The sequence below is a fragment of the Heterocephalus glaber genome, unplaced genomic scaffold (assembly GCF_053883595.1).
Source record: "Heterocephalus glaber isolate CG9 unplaced genomic scaffold, H.glaber_assembly_v1.0 deba00001687, whole genome shotgun sequence".
In the NCBI taxonomy this organism is placed as follows: Eukaryota; Metazoa; Chordata; class Mammalia; order Rodentia; family Bathyergidae; genus Heterocephalus; species Heterocephalus glaber.
Window position 1 is genome coordinate 1383218 of NW_028258412.1, and position 25324 is coordinate 1408541.

The window sequence follows — 25324 nt, forward strand, 5'->3', positions numbered from 1 at the left end:
GCTATGGATGACATTTAAGACAGCAGACTACATTTTCTAAAGAATAACATACAATAGAACATCACCCTTACCCACATCCCCGCTGCTCAGTACTTGGGATTGAACCCAGGACCCTGTGTATGCTAGGCAAGCATTCTACCACTGGGGAAGCCTTTTTATTTGGAGGCAGTGTCTTGCTAAGTTGCTCTGGCTAGCCTTGGACTTGCAATCCAAGAAGCTGATTATAACATGCTGGGCTTTTCATGCTCTTCTTTTTTTTGGTACTGGGGATCGAACTTGGGACCTTGCGCTTGCGAGGCAGGCGGCAGCAACACTGAGCTAAATCCCTGGCCCTCATGCTCTTCTTTTTTTTTTTTTGGTACTGGGGACCGAACTCGGGTCCTTGTGCTTGCACAGCAGGCGGCGAAACCACTGAGCTAAATCCCTGGCCCTCTCATACTCTTCTTATAAACTCTTTGGTTGAAACTTTTTCAATCTTCCCTCTTCTTGAATCTGAATGAATTGGTTCTGTAACTGCCTGAACCAACTTGAAGCTACATTATAAAATGAAACATGGCTTCCACTAGGCTTTTTCTACTGGGGCATTTGGAACCCTCTGCTTTAAGGAAGCCTAGGCCACATGAACTACAGGCAAATCAGCAACAACCAGCATCAATTGCCACCAGGCATGGAAGTGATGATTCCACACTCTGCCTTCACATCTTCTGGTGAAGGCCCAGGCACTGTGGAAAAAAAATAAAAAACAAACCCAGCCATCTCTGCTGAACTCTTGACCCACAGAAACTGTGAGATACTACATAATTATTGTTTTAGGTTACTATGTTTTTGGGTAATTTGTGACAGAGCAAGAGAAAAGTACTACACTGGTATTGGACAGAGTAACTGGAGGAGGATCCATGTGAAATGATACTGGAGTAATGAAGAAATGTCAACAATGGGAGACCTGAGCAATGCTAAAGCAACAGGGAAGAGGCGCTGGAGCTTCCCAAAACACCTCTATTAAACTGGCTGCTTTTATATCTCAACATCGTGGCTAGTTTATTTAGACTAATATAAAAGCTAGCCTCCCTACCTGCAATCTAATTTGTCCTTTAAATTCCCCAAGTATTAATTTGTAAAGCAATAGTAAGTCATTTCTCTGCCTATGGAACGAAGAACAAACTTTGTTTCTGAGATAAGGTCCTACTATGTAGCCCAGGATGGCCTCAAACTTCCAATCCTCTTACCTCAGCCTCCTGAGTGCTACGAGTACAGCTATGTTCCACCACACCTGGCTCAAGACCAAATTCTTTAACCATGACTTTCAAAATTATGGTGAAACTGATACCAAGCTATCTTGCAGATCTCTTATCTTCCACCATTGCCTCTGATCATATTTACTCCAAATATATATCCCCTTTTCTCACTATCCAACACCATTCTAACTAGGGGCCTCTATAAATACATGCCATTCTAACTTCCTTAAATATCCAGCTGGGAACTTCCCCCTTCTGAGAGGTTGATTCCTCAGAAACTCCCCAAATTAATTGCTCATTTTAATGAACTACCATACTGTTATATTTATATTAAAGTATACAATCACAATTCATGATAAATAGCTGTACAAATGCCTGTTTCCCCAACTAAAATATAAGTTCCTAAAAACAGGCAATATTTAACCTACTTCTTGTTCTGAAGTCCCCTATACACAGTGGACACTGAATATTTGATGAATAAATGCTTTACTTTAAATGTTTTGGTAAAGCACAACATTGTAGTGGATCAATCAGCAGAGGTTGTAATAATGACTGTTTTTCACAATATCTGAATTTCTAATCACCTTTTAAAAATAAACATCCACTCCAGTGTGTATACATCCACTATATAGGTTATTTTACTATCCTGTTGATAGATATTTGAGTTATTCCCAATTTTTGATTATCAGTATTTAAGGTGCTATGAACATTATTAAAGAAGATGTTCTGTGGTTTAAAAAAAACCCCATGGTATAAATTACCAGGGTGAAAAACTCAGTATTAATAAATAATACACTAATGGAAATATAATTATAATTTTTCAATATGGCAATACTAAGAATGAAAAATTTAAAATTAGGACAAACAAAAAAAATTAAGATAAAGTGAATCAATAGGAAAAAACAACTTACCTTTATCACTGTGAATGATGCAATACAAGGGGTCATCAGAATATGTATATGGTGAGTATTTAATTTTTTAAAACTTATTACAGTAAAAGACACATTGCCATTAATCCTCTCAAAATACTCCCTCTTGCTTTGGACACACTTATGCCATCATTCTTGCCACTTTCTGTAGCATTTCTGGAAGTCTTCTTCCACGTCTATATGAAGTGTGATCAAAACTACAGCGAAGGCTGCTGCAGAATGTAGGCACACTCATAAAAACATTATGGTGTGTCCTTATCCACTGGATCTGGCACCACGCAACCTCTGGCTCTTCCACAGTCAAATGACCATGAAAAGTAAACATCTTGAATTGATTCAGGACATCAAGGTGCAGCCATGACAGAGCAACTAAGGACATTCACGAAAGAGGGTTTCCATAAGTGCTTTAGAAAGTGGTAAGAACAATGGAATAAGTGTGTGTGAAGCGAAGGGGAAATAGTTTAAGGGAGATTAATGACGATGTGTCTTTTATGGCAATAATAATGTGCTGTATTTCTGATCACATCCTATATATCTATTTCTTTAAAACTAAAACCAAATGTGTAGTTGTTCTTCCTTATCCTTTCCTCCTAAGTGATTTGGTCTGAAAGCCATTAAATGTGGTGGAGAGAGGTACAGCAGCTTGGTGGCCAATGCCACTTGCAAGTAGTTAACAAGGGGCTCAAGATTAGGACATGTTCGGGCCAGGGATTTAGCTCAGTGTTGCCACCACCTGCCTTGAAAGCACAAGGTCCCGAGTTTGATCCCCGACACCAAAAAAAAAAAAAAAAAGATTAGGACATGTTCTAAGAATGAGGTGAAAGTGGTCTGATCTGGTAAAGGAGGCAGGGGCAGCCCAGCCAGGAGGCTGGGATTCCAGCAGGAGGATGGTGCGCAAATCCACTGCTTTGTTGGGAGTTGAAAAGTGGTCATTTTTCTAATGTTATCATTCCTCTGAATTTATTAGCAGGCATTCCTTTTAACACATTCACAACAAGGGAATAATGTAGGTTATTATACTGCTGGGTGGCTTGGACTACTGTCGGTACATGTACGACTGTCCCATCAGGTGGCTTTTTATAAAAGACCAATAAAAATGATTACATCCATTTGTACCACCAGTGGTACCAGTCACCTGAAGGGATAGTCATGTATGTACCACTGGTGGTTCAAGCCACTGGGTTAAAGAAAGACTATGTTAGCCCTTGTGGTGGCACACACCTGTAATCCCAGCAATGAAGGAGGCTGAGGCAGGAAGAACACAAGGTTGAGCTCATCCTGGGCAACTCAGCAAGACCCTGTTTCAAAATTTAAAAATAAATACATGTAAATAAGTAAAGGGCTGGGGAGGTAGTTCAGTGGTAGAGTGCCCCTGGGTTCAATTCTCGGTACCAGAAAAAAGAGGAGGAAGGCCATGTTTTATCAACTGGGGCTACTTGTTTACCCTACTGCACAGATTCTAGTGGACTTCTTTTTAACAGAAACAAAGGAAATATGTTTAATCATTTCCTTTTAGCTATCAGTTTTCAGAATAGCAAGGGGGACTATCTTTTATCATTTATATCTTCCACTCCTATTATAAAGCACAGAACCAGCAGGCTTGCAAAAGCTACTGGACACAATTTAAAAAATAAGCTGCAAGTTTTAGATCTCTTGAAGATTTCACAGTTCCACTGATGGCCATCAGTGAAAAGTTCATGTTGTACGTGCATGTGCCATCAAAGTTCCCTTTACAGCGTTAAACACTAACCAAGTTTATCACACTAACTAACTGCCAAGAATACAAAATTTAAAAAGCAATACTACTCAGAATAATTCCATATAAAAGAAGATAGGTAACTAGAATGTGGTACAAGAAACAAAATGACCTACAAACTTTAGCACTCCTAACTGGCTACTTTTTGGACTGCGTAAATTCAAATTTTTACAAAACAAAAGAAGTTCCAAAGACACATGCATGCTCAGAATGATGCAGGCTATGATACTCCTGGGATTTCTGTGGGGTCAGTCTAGCAAACAATGAATATATAGACTAGTAATAAACCACATGACCCCAGTAGTTCCACTAAAAATATACTAGGAAAACCTCCAAGTGGGATCTCTAGCCCTCCTCCTACCCTCAGTAGTGGGGATTGAACCCAGGGCCTGGCACTGAACTACGTCCCAGCTCTATCTTACTTTTTATTTTGGAGACAGGGTTTTGCTAAGCTGCTAACTTGCCTAGGCTGGGTTGGAACTTATAATTTTCTTGCCTTTGCCTTCCAGAGTGCTGGGATTACAGGTGTGTGCACCACGCCCAGAAGGATCTCTAACCCTTGTTATGCTTTTGTGGCCCTGAGAAATAAAGAGAAAGTTTACTTTGGGTTCCAAAGGGCCCCAAGATGTCAACACCTGTAGGCCCCAGGCTTCAGATAATAAGGACAAAGTGCATTTACAGAAACCAAAAAGAAAACTTACTGCTGTTGGCCTCGTCTGGTTCCAGAGTCAGAAGTTAAAGGACATTGGGGATGGCAGTATATACCCGTAATTCCAGGTCCTCAGGAGGCTGAAGTAGGAGGATCTCAAATTCAAGCCCAGTTACAGTTTCTATGCACAGAGGTTTAAGAGACTGGGCTTCATGATCACAAGGTACTGAGGATGTGATGGACCACAATGATTCTAGAACTGAAGCGGCAAAGACTCTCCTCCCCAATCGCTCTCTCTCAACTCTCATACATGCACACTGAACTGTAATCACATCCTATCCTGTGTGGGCAGGCTCGCTGTGACAAGTCAGTGACCTCAGTGACACACCACACTTATTTTTCTAATGAGATACTATCCTGAATATATATACCCACATGAATATATCACATTCTCAGCATACACTTTGAAGGTGAATGAACTGCCAATCGCTTCTTGGCCTTTTGGCTAAGATCAAGGTGAATGAACTGCCTTATTTTATATTCCTAAACGATGACCTTGTATTTCTGACTCTCAATGTTAAACTGAGGTTTGAAAACCATGCCTAGAGATTATGTAAATAATCTGGAACTCATGTATCAGTGGAATTGTGAATTTTGGTGAACAGGTAAAATGGCCCTATGTAAGGAAAAGCCCATCAACAGTGAGAACTTTTAACAAAGTCTGGTTCTATTTGTTTCATTCTTAAGGATGCATATTTTCAAGCAAAAATAAAAGGCAACTTTTCCTCTAATATTTATGCAAGGCTGAAACAACACAGAAGAGGGTTCAATATTTTGTGTTTTATTTCCCTCCCTTCATTTTATTTCTGTCACTCCTTCTGCCTATACGTAATATCCTATGTCCAACTCAGCCACTTACTTACTGAAAGCCTGCCCATCCACAGAGCACTGGCATGAAAACCATCTTCTTCCTGCCACCTCTTATCACCCCAGCCAGAACTAGCCCACCTCTCTCTTTTGCACTAGTACACCACTCTTTTCTGTATCTCAGTTATAGCATATGTTAATTACCTACTGTCTATCAAGATTTCTAATCTATTAGTTTTTAGATTTCAGGGGCAGACATCCATTTCCCTGGCCATCATATACCTGACAAAATGTGACACAGGAATATCTATTTGACAGAAATCCCAAGAAGTGATTATTGCTGTACATCTTACATGACTTTATTGAGCTGTAATTCACATACCATACAACTTGTACACCTTTTGTTTTTTTTTGGTACTGGGGATCAAACTCGGGTCCTTCCGCTTGCAAGGCAGGTGGCGGAACCACCTAGCTAAATCCCAGGCCCGCACACTTCTTTTTTTGAGACAGGGTCTCGTTGTATAATTCAGGCTGGCCTTGAACTCACTATGTAGCCCAGGGTGGCCTCGAACTTGCAGAAATCCTCCTGCCTCAGCCTGTCAAGTGCTGGGATTACAGACATGCGCCATCATGCCCAGCAATTTACTCGTTGAAAGTGTACAATTCAATTGCTTTTAGAATTATAATCATAGGGTTATAAAACTATTATCCAATTTGAGAAAACTTTTCAAAATCTCAAAAAGAAATTCCAATGAATTAGTACTCCTTCCCCATTTCTCACCTACCCCACCAGCCCTTATGCAACCATTATCCTACTTTCTGATTACAGATTTGTATATTCTACATATCTCATAATTGGGATCATAAAATATTTGGTCTTTTATGACTGGCTTTTTCTTTCATTTACTTAATGTTTGCATAATTAATCCAAGTTATAGCATTATCAGTACACTTAACTCCTTTGTGTTTCATTGTATGGAGCTACCATATCTTATTTATGCATCACTAGTTGGACACTTGGATTTTTCCACTTTTTGGGTAAAGTAAGTAATCTTACCATGAATAGTTTTTATGTAGATATATATTTTCACCTCACTCAGGTATAGTCTTAGGAACAGAATCTTTGCTAATAAGGTGCAGGGATTTAGCTCTGTGGTGCCACTACCTGCCTCACAAGTGCAAGGTCCCATGTTTGATTCCTGGTACCAAAAAAAAAGGGAATCTTTGCTAATGCTTTTTAGCTCACTTTGCATCACAGCCATTCTAGTATATAAGAAATGGTATCTCATTGTAATTTTGATTTGTATTTATTTTCCTGATGTCAAGCATCTTTTCATATTCTTATTGTCCGAGTATCTTTAAGAAAATGCCTGTTCAGATGTTTCACTCACTTTTTTTTTTTTTTTTGCTTTTTTTTTTGGAACCGGGGATAGAACTCGGGTCCTTATGTTTGCACAGCAGGCAGCAAAACCACTGAGCTAAATCTCCGGCCCTGTTTTACTCATTTTAACACTGGGTTATTTATCTTTTTGTCACTGAGTTGGAAGAGCTCTTTGTAATAGTCATCCCTTAGTATCTGTGGGTGAATGGATCCAGGACCCCAAGGATATCAACATGGATGCTCAATCCATAAAAATGGCATAATATTTATATACAAACTACATGCCATCCTCCCATATACTTTAATCTCTAGATTATTTATAAAACCTAATATGATATAAATGCTATGTAAAGAATTGTTATACTACATTGTTTAGGAAATAATGACAAAGAAAGAAGTATATACCTGCATTTTCCCCCTGTACATTTTCTATCTGCAGTTGTTGGAAACATGGATGCAGAAACTGGATGCTGAACCCACAAATGCAGAGTTGAGTATATTTAGTTACAAGTCCCTTATCAAACATATGATTTTACTTCTGTCTTTTTACTTTCTTGATGTATTACCTCTGTAGCTCAAGTTTCAAATCTTTATCTGGGCACTGAGCTACATTCTCAGCTTGTTTTTAAATTTTTTATTTTGATACAGTGTCTCATTAAGTTGCTAAATTGCCTAGCCTAGGCTCAAACTTGCTTTAAATCTTGAAGGAATTCAACTTACTTTCTTTTCCTTTGTTGCTTGTGCTTTAGGTGTCATGTCTAAAAAGTTTGATAAATATAAAATCACAGAGATTTATTCCTATGTTTTCTAATAGTATTACAAATATTAGTTCTTAAATTTAAGCCTTTGATATATTTTGAGTTACTTTTTTTTTTGGTACCGGGGATTGAACTCAGGAACTTGTGCTTGTGAGGCAGGCAGCGGAACCACTGAGCTAAATCCCCAGCCCTTGAGTTAATTTTTGTACAGGTATAAGGGAAGGATCCAATATCATTCTTTTGCACGTGTCTATACAAATGTTTCAGCATTTGTTGAAGACTTCTTTTCCAAGTGCTCTTGACTCCTTGTCAAAAATCAAGTCTAGGGGGCAGGGATTTAGCTCAGCGGTTTCACTGTCTGCTGCACAAGCTCAAGGACCCGAGTTTGATCCCTGGTATCAAAAAAAAAAAAAGTCAAGTCTGTGATGGGCTGGGGATTTAGCTCAGTGGTGCCTCACCTGCCTTGCAAGCACAAGGCCCTAAGTTTGATCCCCAGTACCAAAAAACAAAACAAAAAAATCAAGTTTGTGTTGACACAGACACATGGATTTATTTAACTGACTTTCTATTTTCTTTCATTAATCCATCTCAATCCTTATGCCAGTAGCACAGTCTTAATTACTATACCTTTTTATTAAGTTTTGAAATCAGAAGTGTGAATCCTCCAACTTTGTTCTAAGACTGTCTTGGCTATGTTGGGTCTCTTGAATTTTCACATAAAGTTTAGAATTAGCCTATCAATTTAAAAAAACTTCTAGGGAATTGATAGGGACAGTGTTGAATCTGTAGATCAATTTTAGGAAAATTGCCATCTTAATAAATTTTCTGATCCATTAGGCAAGGGATATCCTTTCCATTTTTTTGGTCTTAAAGTTACGTGTATTTTAATGGACTGAATCTACATCTCTTTATTAAAATGAAGACATCTATAGATCTCCATTCTTAGCTCTGCCATCCATTAAAATACAAATATATGGGCTGGGGATTTAGCTCAGTGGTTTCGCCACCTGCTGTGCAAGCGCAAGGACCCGAGTTCGATCCCCGGTACCAAAAAAACCAAAAAACCAAAAACCAAAAAACAAATATATGCCACACATCTTCAGGAAAACTCTGAAAACTATAAAGGATCTGGGTTTTCCTCCTTATATGGAATGCCTTATCAAAGACAGTGAAGTTAAGTTTTCTGCTGATTTCTGAGTGTTTCTTGTATAAAACTTACTCAAGAAAAAGAACAATGAAACAGAGCATCTTAAACCTTATACATAATGCATATTTGTACATATAAAATATAAAAGTACACACATATGTAAGAATATATAAAAAATGCTTCAAGAAAATACAATTTATTATAGTCGTTAATTATCTGTGCAGAGAAAGAATGGAATAAAGGAGGACTAGCATTTTTTTTTTTTTTACCATAGAAGTGTTTTCATGTATTTCTGGTATAATTTTAAATGGGTAGCAAATATAATTACATGTTAATAAGTTTTAAAAATATGTATCATTCTAAGAGTAAATAGTCTGGCTAACCTTGAGATCACAGGTGGTGTTAAGCAGCAGGTTGGAAGGCTTGAGGTCACGGTGCAGAACATTAGCTGAGTGGATATATTTTAACCCTCTGAGGATCTGGTAAAGAAAATAGCAGATATGGTCGTTGCTGAGGTGTTGTGTCTTCAAGAGCTTGTAAAGATCTGTTTCCATTAGGTCCTGTACTATATATCTGTTTGAAAAGGTTAAAGTAAAACACCAAAGAGCTGGTCATACTTATTAGCAAAGCATTAAAAATAAAATTCACCCTCTCTCAATCCTCTTCCCAAATGATCCATTAAACCACAAGGCCTTCAAGGGAAAAGAGAAACTGAAGAAAGCCTGGTGTACCTTTCTAGAAGGAATCTGAAGTAGTTAACTTCTTGTTTAGCTCCTGTGGAAAAAAACTGGCATTATACTTGCCTAATGAGGATAGTTATGAGCCTTGACTGAAACCTGAAACAGAAATGTCAGTCAATTTTGAAATCTCAACCTTGCTGTTGAGCATCCTAAGTTTAGCAAGCCTGGCACCTTTGTGAGACCCTGTCTCAAAATAAAAAATAAAAGAGGGCTGGGAATGTAACTTAGTACAATGAGTTCAATCTCCAGCACATCCCTTCCCCCCACACAATCCCATATAAAGAAGGCCAAGGGAAGTCAAGGGGGTTTGCACTTGTTTGCTTGCTTTCTTGCCTGGCCATGTGTCTAAGCACCTGAAACTTTAGTTTTGGCCATCTTCTTAAATTATAAAAGCCAGCAGTGTTTAAGTTCACCATAGTATTATTTCATTAGTGGTCTTTTTGCAATTCTTTTATACATTTCTGCATAAATATTATTCTATTTCCTACAGGCTCATGCTAGATGAAATCTGGTATGGGACTCAAAGAACATGGGACCTTACAAAAAACTGTCATCTGCAAGAGGCTTAATTCCATTGTAAAAGGTAAAGCAAGACCAACAGGAGGTAGCAGCAGGAGACACTTCACTTAAAATATCACTACAACTTATTAACAGGGCTGCTTAAAAATGGATAATGTGTCCAGAGACAGTGAGCTACTGCTACTGCTTCCTGGAGGGGAGCAAACTAGACAAATTCATAGTCTGAACTAGTCTGACCCGTAAGGTTCTCCCTTTTGGCAGACCTTCAGCATGTTTAACGCTTCTTTAATACGAAGCCTTTACCCAGGCAGCTTCCTCTAAACCTGCTTACTCCAGATTTCTTTCTTTCATTTTTTTTTTTTCAGATTTCTAATGTTGGTCACAGTTATTTATATACTTTCAGAGCTTGGTCAGTCTTAAAGATCATGAGGCCCAGTTTCTTCATTTTAAAGATCAGTAAACTCAGACCTGAAGAAGAGCTAAGAACTAAGAAGAGGACAGTACTGATTTGACCAGGTAGATATACAGGGTACTCTCTCTTTTACTTGACTAATGCTCTTTTCTTTTTCATCATCATAAATCATCCATTAAATGGAAAACACACAACTGCAAATGACCAAGATATTCCATACACATAAGGAAAATCTTTTCTGAAACTGCCACAGAAAACACTGGATTTACCTAAAAGATACGAAAATTAATTATTGACTGATAAAATGAATCAGAAAAGAATGTAACTGCTGCATTACAGTAAATAGTAAGCAGATTACAATCTCTCCTTAAATGTAGTTTATACAATTTTCCTTTACTCTGATAAGTCCAGGAAATTTCAAGTTATATTTATTTAACAAGATGAATAAGCAGTCTAGTCAGCTAGTTGCCAGAAAAGGATACACATCTTTCATTTGCTCGATGGTTGGTGCACGAATAATATCATTGATGCCAATGATGTTCTCATGTCTGAAGCGCAGTAAGATTTTTATCTCCCTCAGGGTTCTCTGGCAGTAAGTCTGGTGTTCGAAAGGACTGATTTTCTTGATAGCTACTCGAACTTTGTTGATGTTATCATATGCTGAGCTAAAAAAGTAGGAGATGACATTTAAAAACAGCCCACGGAATACCTTGGCAGAAAGAATACAAATTGATAAACTACTGAAGTTTTAACTCTGTATAAATACTTAGTATCTGTGAAGTATGTAATCTACAAAAAGGCCTCAAATTAGGGAGGAAGCAGTTGACAGAAGACAGCAAGTACTGAGTCTCAAAGTTAACAGCAAGGCCAGCCCAATTCACTGGGTGATGTTCATTTTCACAGATTTAAAACATGGGTATATGCCAGACACACAAAAAAGCATTTTCTTATCGTCTTAAACAGCAATCTCATTTTGGTGACAGCAATCACTTCTGCCTCCAAAACAAATGACTACTGTTCTATCAAATTCCTTTGACTCAGCAGAACAGGCAAATGACCATCAATCACATCTTCATCCTTAACCAAAATAGACCCAAGAGGCCTTGACTGCTTATATCAACTTTGTTCTCTTATTTTATTAAAAAAAAATTTTTTTTGGTACCAGATATCGAACTCAGGTCCTTTCGCTTGTGATGCAGGAGGTGGAACCACTGAGCTAAATCCCCGGCTGTTCTCTTATTTTAAAATGACATGATGTATCTCTTCTTTGTTCCCAAGAAACTGAACAATGATGTTGGGGTAGTTTTATAACAAAATGTACAAGCAGTTTTTTAAAAAATACTTTTCATAGGTACAGTATAACATAGAACCTGGTTCTTTCCAAGGTGTCTTTATTAAGGTCTGACAACATAATGCCAAGCAGAAGCAATAATAAAAATTACACCCTTGCCTGTAATCCTAGCACTTGGGAGGCTGAGGCAGGAGGACTGCTGCAAGCTCGAGGAGAGCCTGGGCTACATAGTTCAAGACCAGCATGGACTACACAGCAAGACTCTGTCTCAAAAACACAAAACAAACAAATATGTATACACCTTCAGTGAATGTAAATCTTGAGCATTATTTCTATCTTTATGATCAACATTCTGTTGAAATATTTTCTTTACAGAAAATATTTTTAAAATATGCAAAATTTTTTATATTAATAAATGTCAACATCTGGTCTACTGACCAAAACAATGAAGTAATATTGGCAGATAAGATCTTTCTTGTTTCCTCAGGGTAAGTGCTAGAAAGATGAAACTGTAAAATAACTTTAGTCTTAAGTTTGTGCTTCTGTAATAATATTTATCAATCTATTTTATTTATTTATTTATTTTTTGGATACTGGGGATCGAACTCGGGTCCTTGCACTTGCACAGCAGGTGGTGAGAAACCACTGAGCTAAATCCCTGGCCCTATCAGTCTATTTTAACAATTATTCACACATTTGTCTGATTCCATCACAAGACCATGCCCTAGGAAGGTACTTGACTTATTCTACTTCAAGTATTCGTCAATGCCAAACACTCTCAAATGAAATATATTTTATCACTACTTAACTCTTACGTACTTGGTTTGCCACATTAAGGCCTAAACCAGGAATTTTCAGGTAGGCAGGAAGTGTAAATTTTTTTTTTTGGTACCAGGGATTGAACTCAGAACCTTGTGCTTGCGAGGCAGGTGGCGGAACCACTGAGCTTAATCCCCAGCCCTAGGAAGTGTAATTTAAGCAACCTTATTCAACAATAGGAATAAACATTTTTAGAAACAGAAACTCTCTGGTAATTCAAATCATAAAAAGACCACACACTCAACAAAACAGAGGTTACAGACTGAAATAGTTATAAAGGGCTAGGGGTATAGTTCAAGGTAGACTGCTTGCCTAGCATTCATGAGGCCTGGGGTTATTCCCCAGAACCACAAAAATAATTTTCAAAGTAGTGGTTTAAATGCAACACTATTAATTTCTAGTTTTAGTGAAGACTGTAATTAAAAGGTCATAAATTTGCTTTACAAAATTATCTAACAAGATTGTTGGAAAGAGTTCATGGTCAGTGTGTCCTATTACATCAACACTCAGTGATAAAATAACCGACTCTATTCCCACTTGAAAAGGTGTGACCCTATACAGGAGTGTGGTCAGTTCCTGTCTGCTCTACCTATCCATCTTTTGCTGCCTTTTGGTTAATATAACCATCACAGGATGGTCACAAAGAAGTTACATTTTTCACAACTGCTCCATATTTGCTAGTTTCTTCTTAAATTTCTCAATTTTGTTTTATATATTTTGCTGTTCTGATACCTGGCAAACACATTTCACTGGCATATCTTTTACCAGGGATTTTTGGTGTCTCTTAATAGTTTATGCTTTTTGTTTTGTGGTACTGGGGATCGAACTCAGGACCCTGTGCTTGCGAGGCAGGCCCAGTGCCACTGAGCCCCTGGCCCTTAATAGTTTATGTTTTAAAGTTACATTGACATTAATTAACCCTGTTTTTCTCTTTAATCTTTGTTCATCTCTTTCTCCTCACTGCAGATAAACTACAGCTTGCATTTATTTATTTATTTATCTATCTATCTATTTATTATTTTGGGGGGGGGTACCGGGGATCGAACTTGGGTCCTTGCACTTGTGCAGCAGGCGGTGAAACCACTGAGCTAAATCCCCGGCCCTACAGCTTTTATTTTCAATGTGTCTCTTCTAAATAATTTGTGATTGCAATCTGACTCTTAATCCAATCTGTGAGTGCAGTCTTTGAATAGATTAAAATGGGTCTCACTATGTATTCCAGGATGGCCTCAAACCCACAGTGATCCTTCTGCCTCAGCCGCCTGAATGCTGGGATTACATGGCATGTGCTACCACACCTGGCCTTAAACTTGCTCTTTTCAAAAACAAAAATTCAAAGGTTATGTAATCCCAGCACTCTCTGAGGCTGAAGCAGGAAAATTGAAAGTTTGAATCTAGCTAGAGCAACTTAGGGAGACTGTACCCCTTCCCTCAAAAGAAAAGAGCTAGCAGGTAGTTCAAAGTGAGGGCTCACAGCTTATATCACACTCACTGTGAAAGGCTGGGCACTTTTCTCTAACATCAGGAACAAGACAAGAATGCATATTCTCAATACTTCTGTTACTACAAATCTAAGTCATAGTAACTAGGCAAGAAAAAGAAATTAAAGGCATCCAAATTGGAAAGTAAATTAAATTGTCTGTTTATAGACGACATGATTGCCTATATAGAAAATCCTAAAGATCTGACCAAAAAGACCTGTTAGATTTAATAAACGAATTTAGGAAAATAGCAAACATAAAATTAACATACAAAATTAGTTGTTTCTATATATTAACAACAAACTATCTGAAAAAAAATTAAGAAAACAATCCCATTTACTATGGCATCAATAAAACAAAATAGTTAAGAATAAATTTAGGCAAGGAGGTAAAGATCTACATGTAAACTGAAAACTATAAAACACTGATGGAAAAAAACCAAAGACTCAGATAAATGAAAATATTATCCTGTGTTCATGAATTAAGACTTAATATTGTTAAAATATACATACCACCCAAAGCAATTTACAGAGTCAGTGTAATCCCTATTTGAAACTCTGATGGTATTTTTCACAGAAATATTAAGAACAATTCCCAAATTCACATGGAATCACAAAAGACCCTGAACAGCCAAATAAATGTTTGTTTATGCTGCTGGGGGCTGTGTACCCAGGGCCTTCACACCGATTTACATCTTTGGCTCATTTTTAAAATTTTGTGACAGGGTCACTAAGTTGCTCATGCTGGGATCCAACTTACAATCCTCCTGCCTCAGCCTGCCAGAGTGCTAGCATTACAGCCCTGCACCATCAGGCCTGGCTGACAAAGGAATCTTGAGCAAAAGAAACAAAAATAGAAACATCCTATCTGAATTCAAAATACTTTACAAAGCTACAGTAATTACAGCATGGTATTGGTAGGGAGTATGGAAAATGGGGAGAAGTAAAAGCAGATGAGGTTTCAGTTAGACAGGATGAGTAAATACTGAGGATCTGCAGTATGACCTGATGACTACAGTTAATAATGTATATTATCTCAAAACTGTTAAGAAATTAGGTCTTAATGTTACCACAAAAATATGATAAGGGTGTGAGGTGATGGACAGTTTAATTAGCTCGACTTAACAGCTTCACAACATATATATACCAAACATGCTGTATATCCAAATTTTATCTGTGAATTATACCTTAATAAAGCTAGGGGAAAGGATGGAACCAGTATGGTACTGGCATAAAAAACAGACATACAGACCAATGGAACAGAATATAGAAATAAATCTATGCATTTACAGTCAAGCATCTTTGACAAAGGTGCCAACAACACACAGTGGGAAAAGGATAGTCTCTTCAAAAAACGATGCTGAGAAAAACTGAATATCCCCATGTAGAAGAACAAAACTGGAAGATTATCTCACACCATATCAAGAAATCAACTCTAAACAGATTAAAGACATAAAACCTGAAACTATAAAACTAAAAGAAAACACAGGGGGAAAGCTTTTTGACACTGGTTTGGGTATGACCCTAAAAGCACTGGCAACAAAAGCAAAAACAGATAATTGGGAATGCATCAAACTAAAAACCTTCTACACAACAAAGGAAACAATCAACAGAATAAAAATATCTGCAACCATATACCTGATAAGGAGTCAATATCCAAAATATATAAGGAACTCAACCAACTCAATAGCATTAAAACAATAACTGGATTTAAAAATGGGCAAAGAACCTGAGTAGAAATTTCTCAAAAGGAGACAAATGGCCAATAGGTATATGAAAAACGTTCAACATCACTGATAAAATTAAAAATATAGTGGGGTATCACCACTGTGATAATAATAAAAAAGTGAAAAGGTAACAAGAATAGGTGAGGACATGGAGGGAAGGGGAGCCTTGTACACTGTTGGTGAAAATGTAAATTAATACAGCTATTACAGAAAACAATATGGAAGTACCTAGTAAAAAATTAAAATAGAGCTACCATATGACTCAACAATTCTAATGCTGGATATACAACCAAAGGAAACAAAATAAATACCTCCAGAAGATATATATACTTCCGTGTTCAATGAAGTATTATTTACAACAGACAAGATATAGAAACAACTGTCCATTGACAGGAGAGCGAACTTTATTTCATTTATTTTTAACAATTAAGTTTCATTATTTATTCATTTTCTGGTACTGGGGATCGAACTCAGGACCTTGTACTTGGCAAGGCAGGCGTGGCGCCACTGAGCTAAATCCCCGACCAGGACAGCAGAACTTTAAAGTTGTGGCATACTGACACAATGGAATATTGTTCACCCTTAAAAAAGGAAATTATCTTTCTTTTGTGGTAACATGAATGAGTCTGAAGGACATTATACTAAATGAAATATGGCAGGCACAGAATGACAAATATTACACGATCACAAAAAAGCCATAGAGGCAGAATAGAATGGTGGTTGCCAGGGCATGGAGGGTGGGAGAAATGGGAGGACACTGCTCAAAAGGTACAAAGTTTCATTTATACAGGATGAATGTGTTCTGAAGATACAATGTGCTATATGGTCACTATATTTAATAATATTGTATTGTGTACATAAAATCTGCTAGGAGAATAGACCTTATATGTTCTCACTGCACACATGAAAAAAGGTAACTATGTGGGGTGATAGGTTAACTAGCTTGTTTGTGTGAGTAATTTCACAACGTATACTTACCATTTTAATTTGTCAGTTATGCTCCAATAAAGGTGGGAAAACAGGAGACAAAAACAAGGTAATTCTATTACATTCTACAACATGGATGAACCTTGAGGATAAGATGCTAACTGAAATAAGGCAGTAAAAAGAAAAAACAAATACTGTATGATTCCACTTATATGTGGTACCTACTTATCAAACTCATGGAATCAGAAATTAGAATGGATGTCACCAAAGGCAGGTGGAGGAGGAAATGGGAAGACAGAATTAACAGGCACAGCTCCAGGTTTTCCAATATGAAAAATTTCTAGAGATCTGATGCATGATAATGTAAATATATTTAACACTATTGTACACTTGAAAATGATTAATGATAAATGTGCTTTTTACTACAATTAACAAATATACAAAGGCTTGTGTTAGATTTCTATCACTATAACAGAATACCTGAGAAAATCAACTTATGAAAGGGAAGGTTTATTTTAACTTACAGTTTCAGTTCATGGTAATTTGGCCTTTTTGCTTTGGGCCTGAGAAAGAGGGAGAACATCATAGGAAGGAACACATAGTGGGGCAAACCTGGTTATTTCATGGCAGCCAGGAAGTAAAGGGGGGAGGGTCTCAATATCCTCTTCAAGAGCATCACTCCAGTGACCCACCTTCCCATTAGGCCCCATATTCTAAAGTTCTCACTATCTCTCAATAGTGCCACCAGCTAGGAACAAAGCTTTCAACATGAGCTTGGGAGACATTTAAGATCCAAATCATAACAAGGGGGAAATCAGACAAGTTAAAGAAAAAAAAACAAAACAAAACTAGACATTTGAATAGATGTCACAAAAAGGGGTAATGATTAATGAACTTATGTATGTGATTAAAACTGAACAGAAATAAATGCACATTTGCCTATAAAATTAGTGACATATGAATGAATCTGGATTGTATTAATGTCAATCTGCCTACTGTGGTACTGAATTATTGTTATATATGATATTGCTACTGAGGGGAACTGGGATCTCTCTGTATTAGTTCTTAAAACACGTAGGTGAGGGGCTGGGGATTTAGCTCAGTGGTTCCGGTGCCTGCCTCGCAAGCACAGGTCCCGAGTTCAATCCCCAGTACCAAAAAACCAAAAAAACCAAAAAAACAAAAAAACCCCACGTAGGTGAATCTATAACTATCTCAAAATAAAAGCTTAAATTTTAAAAAAGCTCACCAATAGTGAAATGATTATGCATACAATGGACTACTATGCAGCTGAAAAACAGAATGATATGCAAAGATTATCAAGATCTATTAAGCAACAAAACAAAAACCAACAACAGTAACAACAGATAAAAAAAGCAAAGCGTGGAGCAATAGGGCTAGTATGCTATCCTTTTCCTAATAATTAAAGAATATTTATAAATATTTTCTTGTATTTCCATTAAAAAACTGTGAAAGGATACACAAGGAAGTAATATGAGTGGGTGTGGAGGGTGGGACAGAATGCAAGGCAGTAGTAGTAGGATATATAGGGATAGAGAGGGGAGCAACATCTTTCATAGTATATTGTTTGTATTAAGAGTAATACGAACCCATCTTAAAAATAAAATACAAAAGAACCCCACTACAAAAATGTTAAGTTAGGGAAAAAGAGAATTACAAGTAGAATACCCTTTAAAAAGGAAAGTATTTACTTTGGAATGATCAGTACAAAAAGATTTCAAAAGGAAATAATTTCTGAAAGGAGGTACAATATATTTAAACTCATTCTCATTTGAGGAAGTAATCTTTAAAACTGGAATTGTGTATGAGTGTGTGATTGTATGTGTGTGTGTGTGTGTGTGTGCAAGAAAAGTTTTATCCAGCATTGGCTTAGTACCTTCTCCGTACTGAGGACTTTTCCAACATTAGGATGCAAAGCTTATAGACACTGTTCTGTCTTTGAGAAGTTCAAAATATTGATAATACCCAGTCCTAGATGAGTTCTACCCTAAGATCCCTAGGTTGAGTATACATAGTTATCTCAGGTCTGAAAACAGATTCTACTATCTGATAATAAAAAAGAATGAACTACTGATATAACAAACATAGATGAATCTCAAAATAGTGAGATTTGGTCTGAGCAAAGCCAGACCAAAAGAAAAGTACTTCCCTTTATATAACATACAAACTGGGCCAGGGATATAGCTCACTCGTACAGCGTGTACCTGGCAAGTGCAAGGCCCTGAGTTCAGTTCCCAGTACAAAAAAACAAAAAACCTTTAATGCAATATATAAAATACAAACTCATCTGTGCTGGAAGTGGTGGTGCATGCCTGTGATCCCAGCACTCAGGAGGCTGGGACAGGAGGTTTGCCACGCAAGTTCAAGGTCAGCTTGGTCTACATAATGAGTTCAAGGCTAGCCTGAACTAATAGCAAGACACTATCTCAAAAACCATAACAAACAAACAAAAAAGCAAAAACAAAACTCACGTATAGGAGCAGAAAGATCAGTTGGGTTGTCTGGCACCAGGTAGGGAGAGGTATTATACATGGAAACTAGTTAACTTTTGGAGGTGATGGATGTTTCAAGGCTGGACAATGTGTCAAAATTGATCCCATTTTATACTTCCTCAGTAAAGTAGTTTAAAACAACAAAGAAAGGAACCAGGGTTCTTTGGATATATGACTGACTCCCACTCTGAGGTGGATAGGAAAATAGTCCAGAAACATACTGACCAGTAAATGTAGAAGTAAAAGTCCACAAAATTCTGGAGATTATTTAAGAGATGTTTTGTGATCATTTAGAGAAGAGAAGGGAACCAGCATGAGTCAATTGTGAATAAGTCATGCTAAACTAACTTCATTTCCTGTTTTGATAGGGTTACCACCACAAAAGGGGAGTGACGCCAGAGCTGTGGTGAATTCAAGCCACACTTGTATACTTCCTTCATGTTAGTATTGGTGGCAAAAACAAAAAATGATCCTACACTTGAGAAACTTTCAATTTAGTGAGGAAAGGACATAGGAACACACAATATAACTCTTATCATAGTAATGCACTTCTGAAAACAGGGAGAATCTGGGTAGATTAATTCCAAAATATGGGTATTAAGGGAAAGATTAAAAGAAGATGAGACTTATAAAAACCATATCCTGGCAGGCATGGTGGTACATGCCTGTAATCCAAGTACTCTGGGAGGCTGAGGGAGGAGGATCACAAGTTCAAGCCCAGCCTGGGCAACTTAAGTGACTTAGCAAAACCTTGTCTCAAAAAATTTAAAAAAGGGGTTAGGGATATAGCTCAGCATAAAGGGCCTGGGTTTGAGCCCTAGTATTGTGTGTGTGGGGGAATCCTGAAGGATAAGTGAATACAAGAAGAAAGACATGAAAAAGGAAACAATTGGGGTATCAATGGTAACCACTGGCTCTCACCCAACCAGGATCCTTCCCACAGTTTATGGGTAAGAGGACCATGCCCACCATAATCCCAGATTTCCTTGCCATACAAACTATGTAAGGCCATGCCCAGCAGCTCACCTGAGAACAGAATGTTCTTCCAGTGCACTGAGGGGTGGCCAAGGGACAGCTGTTCACAGGCATGTACTACACACTGTGGAAGTGGCAGGCCCTGCACACAGGCTCAAGCTCACAGTACGGGCCAGTGTGGGGCAGCACAGAAGCTGAGAGGAGAAAATGGGTGTGCTGGAGGCCTGCTTTCCCTGAACAGCTGGCAAAGGCACAGAGCTATAAGAAGCCAGAGAATTTTCAATTTGAACCTGATCTCCCAGATCACTAAGAAGATATCATGGTAGCAGGAAAGAATATATTCCTATTTAATGTTTTTTGGTTGATATTTATGGTAGGCTGGCTCCATTTGTATTCTTCCCAGACCTCACAAACATGCCAAGATGGCCTTGGAAGTACAAAATGAAGATGAAGTGGGGTCCAAGGACAGTTCTGAATATCCTGATTTAGAGATCTAAGGTTGCCTGTAGGTGATTCAGATGGAAGTGATAGTTCCATCCTTCCAGCAGCATAAGGAGTGATCAAAGTCATAGAAGACACAAGTAGCACTGTTGAAGAGAAATGAAGCCAGTAAAAAGAAGCCTAAGGGCAGAACGCCACAGCAGAAAAAGGACAAGGAACTAGTTAGAGTGAGAAAATAATAATGAACGTTTGTTTTTCAACTCTGAAGTTCATATGCATCAGGACCAGAAAAGAGTGATATGTCAGAAGTCAAAGGAAAGTTTCAAACTGGAGAGGTTAAAAAAAAGGTAAGAAATAGAAAGCATTCACTGACTGCATGAGGATGTGTGGTGACCTGGGCATAAATAAGAAAATGAAAGGCAAAGGAGACAGGAGTAGAAAAAGAATAGCTTTTTAAAAGAGTGGTAATAAGGCAAGGAGGAGAATGACAGGAATATCCAGGTGAATAACAGAGAGGCACTGAGTGTTACAAAAGCAGTGAATGGATTAAGGTTGGGGGACCAGGTGGGATGAAGGAGAAGGCTCCCCATGACAAACCAGGGGAATATGAAGGGAAAGTCAATGCCAGAAGATACACAGGAAAGGTGTGAAGGCCTATGGGAACCTAGAGCAATGGACTACCCACAATGACTGGGACACACAGAGGCCTGGCAGATGTATGCTGGAGGGTCAAACCATATTTAGACAGCTACAATTTTTTAAAAAATTCATTAAGTTTATTGGTTCATTTTAGGTATACAATACGATGACATTCATCAATGGGAATTTGTACCTTTACATGATATATCTTGGGTTTTTATTAAACAGCTACAATTTTATCCTGGGAATTTACCAAAGGATAGATATTAAAGAGACAGTTTAAGCATGGCAACATTTTTATTAAGTTCTCTTAGGTAGTATTTTGTTGAAAGAATAAGATGGGAAGGGTTGAGGCAAAGAGTACTTAATGTAGCCAACTCAGAATGAAAGAAGGGGCCATAGCTCTGGAAAAGGCGGTCTAAGGAAGATTCAGAAGAAATGGTCTGTTTCACAAATCTCACGTTTCCTAGCTGGGTCCGGTTCAAATGGTCTCAATCCAATTAAAATTCCTCCAGGACAGAACTGTATGTTCTAACTTCCTCATGTCTTTGTAGCAGTTATAACCAGTTCTAACCAGATTTGCAGGGGAGAAACTAAATACTATGCTTATGATACCTTCCAATGGAAATTTTGCTAACAAAAATCCTGCAGTAAGAAACAAGCTGTTACCCACAAGGCCTTAACAATTCAGCTAGGCCACAAACCTGTCTTAGTGGCCCAAAGACACTTCAAAGGTAGTCTTGAGCCTGCCATGCACACCTTGAAGGCCAGATGGACTTACTGACTTACTCCCAAAGAATATAATCTGGAAAGGGAAAAAAGTTCCTTTATAGTAGAGAAATTTCAACCAAGTGAACAAGGTTAACATCACCAGTAATGGGGATAACATGTATCCTTCAGTATGATTTTCACCTCTTATAATACTCCTCTATAATATTCTTCCCCCAAACCATAAATCCAACCTAAAACAAGAAAAATATGAGATAAACACAAATTGAGGAGGATTTTACAAAATATCTGACTAGTGGTCCTTCAAACTGTTACGGTCATGAAACAGTGAAAAACTATTACAGACCAGAGGAGCCTAAATGATTAAATGCACGTGATAGATGTGATCCTAAATAGATGGAACCAAAAAAAGGACACTAATAGAAAAATTGATGAAATCTGGATGTGGGGCATATGAGAAGGCTTTAAAATGATTATTTCTAAAAACTGATGAACTAGGGCCGGGGATTTAGCTCAGTGGTTTCACTACCTGCTGCGCAAGCACAAGGACCCGAGTTCGATCCCTGGTACCAAAAAAAAAAACCAAAACAAAACAAAACAAAAAAACTGATGAACTAAGTAGCATGCAGACAATTAGGGCCTAATGTAGTAACTAGAAGGAAACACTAATTTAATAATTTGCTATTTTATTATGCAAAAGATTAAGTTAATCTGATGTAATAAAAATATTCCTAAAAAGATCATTGAAAACTTTACCTGTTATTAGCTAAATGCCACATCAATCACTTGATATTTACTGAATACTTACTACAGCCTAAATACTCTGCAAAGTGAAATAAATAAGACAATCCCATTTGCCTTTCCCAATGAGCACTCTTAAAAATAGGAATGATACATACTGATCCACTGCATTATCTAAAAGAACAAAACCTCTATTGGCCCAGCCAGATGCTGTGATGCATGGCTACAGTCCCAGCTACTCGAGAAGCTGAGGTAGGAGGATCACTTGAGGACAAGAGTTTGAGTCCACTGGCCAGGGCAACATAGCAAGTCCTCAAAAATAGCAATTTGCTATTTACTGATTTGAACAGTTTTACTTTTGTGGTACAGTACCTCTCATTGACAGTATTTGTTTGTTTATTTATTTGTAATACTAGGGATTAAACCTAGGGCCTTGGAAATGCTAGGCAAATGCTCTACTACTGAACTACATCCCCGGTCCACTTTGTGTATTTCCCATAACATTTATCCTTTCTCTACCATCTTTAAATATACTTGCTTTCTACATACATTTGAGAATGGCTTGCCTCTGAAAGTAGGACACTCGGCAGGGTTTTCAGAGCCCACACAACCTGAGGAGGCAGTAAGCCAACTCGATCCCTCCAGCTATATTTCCAGCATTGCATACACAATCTGTCTATGTCATGGGAACTGAGCAGTCATCTCCACCCACTGGCTTATATTGAGTACTTTTCATACCACCTACTACTGGATTTCATCTCCTACTTTCAACATCATATTAATGAGTGAGAAGCAACAGCAGTAAGAAGACAAGGAACTAGTTACTGTTAACATGGTTAATGTAGCACTTTCAAGTCTCGTTTCTCCCTACATCAAGATTCTTGTGTTTGGTTTATGTATGGTAGATAAGTACTCAGTAGCAATTAAAATACATAATACATGAAAAAAGGTTTTAAACAGAATTCTTAGGTACTCGAGGGTTTTTACAAAAAATGATTGATAGGGCTGGGAGTATAACTCAGCAGTAGGGTGCTTGCCTAGCATTCAAGAAGCCCTGGGTAAAATCTCTAGCACTGCACTACACACACACTAAATCTATCAGACCTGTAAGGTTTTTTTATACATTTATGAGGTGTTTGTGTGTGTGCGCGCGCAGACATGTGCGTGTGGCTAAAGTATAAAGGATAAAAAATGTCCAGGTCTGTTAACTTATTTTTTCATTGTATTATAAAACTGATAAATATTCAAAATGAGATCAAAACAAAATTCTGACCAGTATTCATTTATCAATTCTCTTTATACTTACTGTCTTATGTCAGTTCATTAGTCAAAAAATTTTATTAGGAACCATGTAGTAGTGACATTGAAAAGAAGTTTTATAAACAACTCTTTCTTAACAACAGCTACAATTTACTTAGTGTTTATGTGTCAAGTACTGTTCTATGTTAATATATGTGGCCTTAACACAGGGGAGCTCTATCACAGAGCTACATCCCCAGCCCTTGTTACTTTTTATTTTGAGACTTGGTCCCTAAATTGGCCTCAAACTGCCTCAGTCTCCTGAGTAGCTGGGATTACAGGTGTGCACTATTGCACCTGGCCAGAGGTCGTATTTACTGGTGCTTTAAAAACAGGCAAGATTTTAACAGGCAGCCCATGAGAAAAATACTGTAGAAAGGAGCTGCAGGAGCTAAAGCATGGAAGCCTGTGTATAAGGGCTGAACAGTTCAAAATGGCTGGAGTTCATAACCGGTGCAGGGAAAGTGGAAAGAATATTGCCAGATTGAGAAAGGTGAGAAATCAACACTTCACTCTGATAACAGAAAGTGAAAAGTTCAGTCAGAAATACAGGTAAAGAATTGGGTGAAGGAGGCTGAACCACAGTGAGAAGACTACAGTTACAATTGTCAAAATATTTATAACCCATCCCTACTTTGAAATTATAGCAGCTGTTAGACCCGCTGCTTGATCTTGCTATTTATGGCATTAATAAAGTATGCATATTAAAGATTTATTTTCTTAATATGTAAAAATGGTATAACAATAGAACATTTCCTTGATAATCTTACAAGTTACTTTATTCATTCAAAAATATTAATTTGAGGAGTCACAAGTCTTACCAACTGCTAAGGATCTAAGGCACAAAAAAAGACTTGGGGCCCAGGATTTAACTCAATGGTTTCCCTGCTTGCTGTGCAAGTGCAAGGACTTGAGTTCGATCCCAGGTACCAAAAAAAAAAAAAAGACTTGGAATTCTTGGGAGGGCAATTTATAGATTCAGTGGAGATGGTAGCAACAGGAAATTAGTACAGAAGTTTGCATTCAAGAGAAAAGAGTATCAGTTTGAGATCTTTAAGAAGAATCATTGAATAACTTTAAAAAACATTCAAATGCTAAAGTCAGTTTTATATATCAAATAGTTATCAATCATCTACAATGTATTAATCACTGTGAATGCAACAGTGAAAACAGAAAAAGCTTCCTGACACTGAAAATTTATATGAGGGGGACATAAAAATGACATATTAATACATATTACATTATACAAATATGACTATTACAAATAAATTATGACAAATGTAGAGCAAAATGCAAATAATACAGTCAATGTCATTAAGGCTAACCAGAGAGCTAGGTTTCAATTAGGGC

At 37.6% G+C, this 25324-nt stretch overlaps 1 protein-coding gene across 1 annotated transcript in view; it reads right to left on the minus strand.

Annotated features, from left to right (window-relative positions):
* The window catches only part of Mapk1 (mitogen-activated protein kinase 1), a 93517-nt gene that overhangs the window by 37838 nt on the left and 30355 nt on the right, over window positions 1-25324 (minus strand). The window contains exons 2-3 of the mRNA XM_004843322.3: window positions 10876-11058; window positions 9106-9295 (exon numbers count right to left, since the gene is read on the minus strand). Coding sequence (XP_004843379.1) covers window positions 9106-9295; window positions 10876-11058 — 373 coding nt within the window. The remainder of the gene's footprint in view (window positions 1-9105; window positions 9296-10875; window positions 11059-25324) is intronic.